This window comes from Adiantum capillus-veneris, chromosome 5, assembly GCF_014529385.1.
Source record: "Adiantum capillus-veneris isolate H3 chromosome 5, ASM1452938v2, whole genome shotgun sequence".
Taxonomy (NCBI): Eukaryota; Viridiplantae; Streptophyta; class Polypodiopsida; order Polypodiales; family Pteridaceae; genus Adiantum; species Adiantum capillus-veneris.
Genome location: NC_140935.1, coordinates 166489 through 172259, shown reverse-complemented (window position 1 = coordinate 172259; position 5771 = coordinate 166489). Strand labels below are relative to the sequence as shown.

At 42.7% G+C, this 5771-nt stretch overlaps 2 protein-coding genes across 2 annotated transcripts; both read left to right on the top strand.

The window, feature by feature from the left end:
* The first annotated feature begins 4012 nt into the window (after nt 1–4012).
* LOC147456758 (uncharacterized) lies at nt 4013–4444 on the top strand. The gene has a single exon (XM_086511891.1). It carries the CDS (start codon nt 4013–4015, stop codon nt 4442–4444), a length of 432 nt encoding a protein of 143 aa, XP_086368017.1.
* Nucleotides 4445–4505: 61 nt separating this feature from the next.
* On the top strand, nt 4506–5279 carry LOC147456757 (ATP-dependent DNA helicase PIF1-like). The gene has a single exon (XM_086511890.1). The coding sequence runs from the start codon at nt 4506–4508 to the stop codon at nt 5277–5279; it is 774 nt and encodes a 257-aa protein (XP_086368016.1).
* The last annotated feature ends 492 nt before the right edge of the window (nt 5280–5771 follow it).

Genomic DNA, 5771 nt, shown 5'->3' with positions numbered 1-5771 from the left:
ATCAATTCGTGTGTGTGTGTGTGTGTGTGTGTGTGAGAGAGAGAGAGAGAGATGAAATGAAATGTTATATTAAACGTTTTCGGAAGGCCAAAATGACCTATGAGACCAAATTGATGCAATCTACAATGTCTGGGTGCAAAAAAAAAAATCAAAGTGAAAAACTAAAATCATCGTCATTAATGCCCGAGGATGCTCAACATTGGACGTTGCTCGAGAAAGTATTGCATCGAGAAATGAAATGAAATGTTATATTAAACGTCTTTGGAAGGCCAAAATGACCAATGATTCCAAATTGATACAATCTTTGTCAATCTAATACAATATCTGGGTGCAAAAAAGAAACAAGGTGAAAAACTAAAATCTTTGTCATCAATGTCGGAGGATGGTCGGCATTGGGCATTGCCCGAGAAAGTACTACGTCGATCACTGAAGAGCATCGTCAATGTCCGCCTCCGTGAATAGTCGTATTGGACGTCCTGATCCAATGATGGAGCCTCCGTCAATGATCCTGCGTCGGCTATCAGCAATGGACTTGCGTTGACCGCGTCTACAATCAAGCAATGGACTTGCGTTGAGTGCGTCTACAATCAAGCAATGGACAAGAGAGAGAGAGAGAGAGAGAGAGAGAGAGAGAGAGAGAGAGAGAGAGAGAGAGAGAGAGAGAGAGAGAGAGAGAGAGAGAGAGAGAGAGAGAGAGAGAGAGAGAGAGAGAGAGAGAGAGATGAAATGAAATGTTATATTAAACGTCTTTGGAAGGCCAAAATGACCTATGAGACCAAATTGATACAATCTACAATGTCTGGGTGCAAAACAAAAATCAAAGTGAAAAGCTAAAATCATCGTCATCAATGGCCGAGGATGCTCGGCATTGGACATTGCTCGAGAAAATATTGCATTGAGAAATGAAATGAAATGTTATACTAAACGTCTTCGGAAGGCCAAAACGACCAATGAGACCAAATTGATACAATCTTTGTGAATCTAATACAATGTCTGGGTGCAAAAAAAAAACAAGGTGAAAAACTAAAATCTTTGTCATCAATGTCGGAGGATGGTCGGCATTGGACGTTGCTCGAGAAAGTACTACGTCGATCACTGAAGAGCATCATCAATGTCCGCCTTCGTGAATAGTCATATCGGACGTCTTGATCCAATGATGGAGCCTCCGTCAATGGGCCTGCGTCGACTATCAGCAATGGACCTACGTCGACTGAGTCTACAATCAAGCAATGGACGAGAGAGAGAGAGAGAGAGAGAGAGAGAGAGAGAGAGAGAGAGAGAGAGAGAGAGAGAGAGAGAGAGAGAGAGAGAGAGAGAGGAAATTGACCAAATTGGGATATGCCCAATTTGGCGAAGAAGCTTTGGGCTGTTTTCAACAGCTACAGAGAGAGGGCATCTCTTCAAATGCGATCATGCACGCTTTCACCTTGAAGGCATGTGGCATTACAGAAGATGCTGATATGCGCACTTCATAACGCACAAAAAGTGCTTGAGGAGCTTCCTATCCGGGATGTCGTCTTGCCCAATTTGGCGAAGAAGCTCCGGGCTGTTTTCAATAGCTGCAGAGAGAGGACATCTCTTCAAATGCGATCACGCACGCTTTCACCTTGAAGGCATGTGGCATTACACAAGATGCTAATATGCGCACTTCATAACGCACAAAAAGTTCTTGAGGAGCTTCCTATCCGGAATGTCGTCTCTTGGAATGCAATGACTGCAGGATATGCACGCCCAAGAATCTCAGGGGGGTTTTTGATGGATGCAAAGCAAGCGTGTTTCTTCAGATGCATTTCAACAGCTGCAGAGAGAGGGCATCTCTCCAAATGCGATCACGCACGCTTTCACCTTCAAGGCATGTGGCATTACACAAGATGCTGATATGTGCACTTTGTAAATCACAAAAAGTGCTCAAGGAGCTTTCTATTTGGGATGTCGTCTCTTGGAATGCACTGCCTTGGTCGACGCGAAGCACAAAGGAAGTGCTTCACAAAGGAAGCACAAAGGATATGCATGGCCCATGAAGCTCTGGGTTTTTTTTGGCGGATGCAAAGCAAGGGTGTCTCTTCAGATGCATTTGGAGAGCTACGGAGAGAGGGCATCTCTTCAAATGCGATCGCACACGCTTTCACCTTGAAGGCATGTGGCATTACACAAGATGATGATATGCGCCCTTGATAAAGCACAAAAAGTGCTTGAGGAACTTTCTATCTGGGATGTTGTCTCTTGGAATGCACTGATTATGGGATATGCAGGGCTCACGAAGCTCTGGGTATTTTTCGGCGGATGCAAAGAAAGGGTATCTCTCTACACGCAAACACATATGCTTGCATCTTGAAGACAACGATGAGGGTCACGAAGCTCCGGGCATATTTTAACAGCTATAAAGAGAGGGTATCTCTCCAAATGCGATCACGCACGCTTTCACCTTCAAGGCATGTGGCATTACACAAGGTGCTGATATGCGCACTTCGTAAAGCACAAAAAGTGCTTGAGGAGTTTCCTATCCGGGATGTCGTCTCTTGGAATGCACTGACTAGAGAATATGCACGGCCCAATAAGCTCTGGGTTGTTTTCGGCGGACGCAAAGCAAGGGTGTCTCTGAGAGAGAGAGAGAGAGAGAGAGAGAGACGGATGCAAAGCAAGGGTGTCTCTTCAGATGCATTTGGAGAGCTGCAGAGAGGGCATCTCTTCAAATGCGATCACACACGCTTTCACCTTGAAGGCATGTGGCATTACACAGGATCCTAATACGCGCACTTGATAAAGCACAAAAAGTGCTTGAGGAACTTTCTATCCGGGATGTTATCTCTTGGAATGCACTTATTACGGGATATGTACGACCCATGAAGCTCTGGGTATTTTTCGGCGGATGCAAAGCAAGGGTGTCTCTCTACACGCAATCACATATGCTAGCATCTTTAAGACAACGGTGAAAGTCAGGAAGCTCCGGGCATATTTTAACAGCTATAAAGAGAGGACATCTCTCTAAATGCGATCACGCACGCTTTCACCTTCAAGGCATGTGGCATTACACAAGGTGCTGATATGCGCACTTCGTAAAGCACAAAAAGTGCTTGAGGAGCTTCCTATCTGGGATGTCGTCTCTTGGAATGCACTGACTAGAGAATATGCACGGCCCAATAAGCTCTGGGTTGTTTTCGGCTTGTTCCATACAATCCATTTTTGTCAATAAGGTACAATGCACATATCGATGTGGAGGTTTGCTCCACTATATCCGCTGTGAAATATCTCTACAAGTATGTGTATAAGGGACATGACAGGGCCACTATTGTTCTACAAGATAGTGAAGGGCTTCTAAATGAAGTTACAAACTATCTTAATGCTCAATATGTATCAGCATCTAAGACTATCTGGCGGATATTTGGGTTTGACATGCATCAAGAGAAACCTGACATACAACGGCTCCAAGTTCACTTGCCTCATCAAAACCAAGTCATCTTCAACGATAGAGCGAATGTACAGAGTGTGGTGGAGAGAGAGGTCAGCAAAAAGACAACACTCACTGAGTGGTTTGTTGCAAATCAAAAATATCCAGAGGCCAACGATTTGTTGTACATAGACTTCCCAACAAAGTGGGTTTCAGCAAGTAGAACATGGAGTCAAAGACAGATTGGTGACATGATTGGAAGAATGTACCACATTGTTCCCAATGCTGGAGATTTGTACTATTTGCGTATGTTACTCAACATGTGCAAAAGGATGTAAGTCTTTTGAGGATATTAGAACCTTCAATGGACAAGTATATGACACATTTAAAGAAGAATGTAATGCACGAGGATTATTGCAAGTTGATGATGAATGGTTTCTTTGTTTGGAGAAAGTTTCTTTTCAACAAACAGGGTAACAATTACACCTATTTTTTGTAGTCATTCTGGTTTTTTGTGATGCGATACATCCTGGTGCATTGTGGAATCTCTTCTGTAAGGAGCTTTCTGAGGACCATGTATATCATATGAGGGTTTGCACAATTGATGCGCATATCTGTGAACACATGGCACAAAACCAAGCTTTGTCAAACTTAGAGAAAATGCTTCAACACTATGGAAAGAGGCTCTCGGATTATTCTGGAATGCCGCAGGTGGATCACACATTGCAAATTATGAGGGAGCATGGAGTGCTTGTTGAAGAGTTCAGGTATAACACAGAGGAACAAAGAGTATTTTCTGCTCGAATGGGATCATCTTTCAATGTTGGACAAAGGGAAGCTTACAATCAGGTTTTACAAGCAATTGACATGAGAAAAGGGACTGTTTTTTTCTTGGGTGGGTCAGGTGGAATAGGAAAGACTTATCTCTACAATGCATTGCTCTCTCGGATATGTGGAGAGTCCAAAGTTGCTTTGGCATGTGCATTGTCTGGTATTGCAACACAACTTCTCGACAACGGAAGGACTGCACACTCTATAATTCAAGATCCCTATTAATATAGCTTTTGAGTCCACATGTAACATTAAAGTAAATAGCCAGCTTGCTGAGTTGTTGCGAATGAGTTCACTGATCATATGGGATAAATCCCCCATTGCTCATAGACACGCTTTTGAGGCTCTTGATAAGACACTAAGGGATGTCATGCAAAATAACATGTTGTTTGGTGGAAAGGTTCTCCTCCTTGGTGGTGATTTCAAACAGATATTACCTGTTGTGCGTAAAGGAGGAAGAGCAGACATTGTTAATGCATCTTTGTGCCACTCATACATTTGGCAAAGTACAAAAATCATGCATCTAACACAGAATATGCGAGTGGTCAATTGTTTCAGTAATGTTATTGAAAGAGAGTTTGTGCAATGGACACTTGATATTGGTAATGGTGATGTTTGTGATGGGGACATACTTGATAATGTGGCTTTGCCGGCCTGCATGATGCTACCGCAAAATAATTTGCAAGCATTGATTGCTTGCATATATGGAGACCTTGAAACACTCCCTTGCCATGCAACCTTTTTCAAGGATAGAGCAATTTTGGCTCCACAGAACAATGAGGTGGATGCTATAAACAATTTGGGCTTGCAACAATTTCCTGGTACTTATAAGGAATATGTCAGTGTAGACTTAGTGTGTGAATCAAATTGTGATAGAATTTTATTCACAAGTGAGTTTGTAAATAGTTTAGATCTTGGGGGAGGTTTTCCACCGCATGTTTTACAATTGAAACTTAATGATCCAGTTATGTTGCTTCACAATTTGGATCCAAGAAGTGGTCTTTGTAATGGGACATGCTTGATTTGTGAGCAATTTCACAGCAAAGTGATTGAAGCATAAATCATTACAGGGTCACGTGCAGGAAATACAATGTTCATTCCAAGGATTGATTTTCTCATGGGATCTACAGAAGGTCTCCCTTTTGATTTGAAACGCCGCTAATTTCCCCTACACTGTGATTTTGGGATGGCAATCAACAAGGCACAAGGCCAAACATTGGGAGTTCTTGGATTGTATCTCCCAACACCTGTTTTCACCCATGGTCAATTGTATGTGGCAATGTCTCGCGTGAGATCCTCTTCTTCCATCAAGATTGTGGTTGGTGATAATCACTTAACAAGCGTTAGTAGACATGGAGATCAAAGAACATACAACTCTATCATTGTCTACAAAGAGGTGTTGCAATTGACCTTATGAAGTTAAGTGCATTGATAACAAAAATCCATTGCCCCCTGCCACCCCCTTGCCATGGGGATTAATGTGGTTGGATATGTTCCATCCAATAAAAAGTAGGGTGACTCTTGCAAGAAGTGATAGAGCGACTATTTCTTT

Coding starts and splice junctions, on each gene's coding strand:
- LOC147456758 (XM_086511891.1), top strand. CDS start 4,013: ATGGCACAAAACCAAGCTTTGTCAAACTTAGAGAAAATGCTTCAACAC.
- LOC147456757 (XM_086511890.1), top strand. CDS start 4,506: ATGAGTTCACTGATCATATGGGATAAATCCCCCATTGCTCATAGACAC.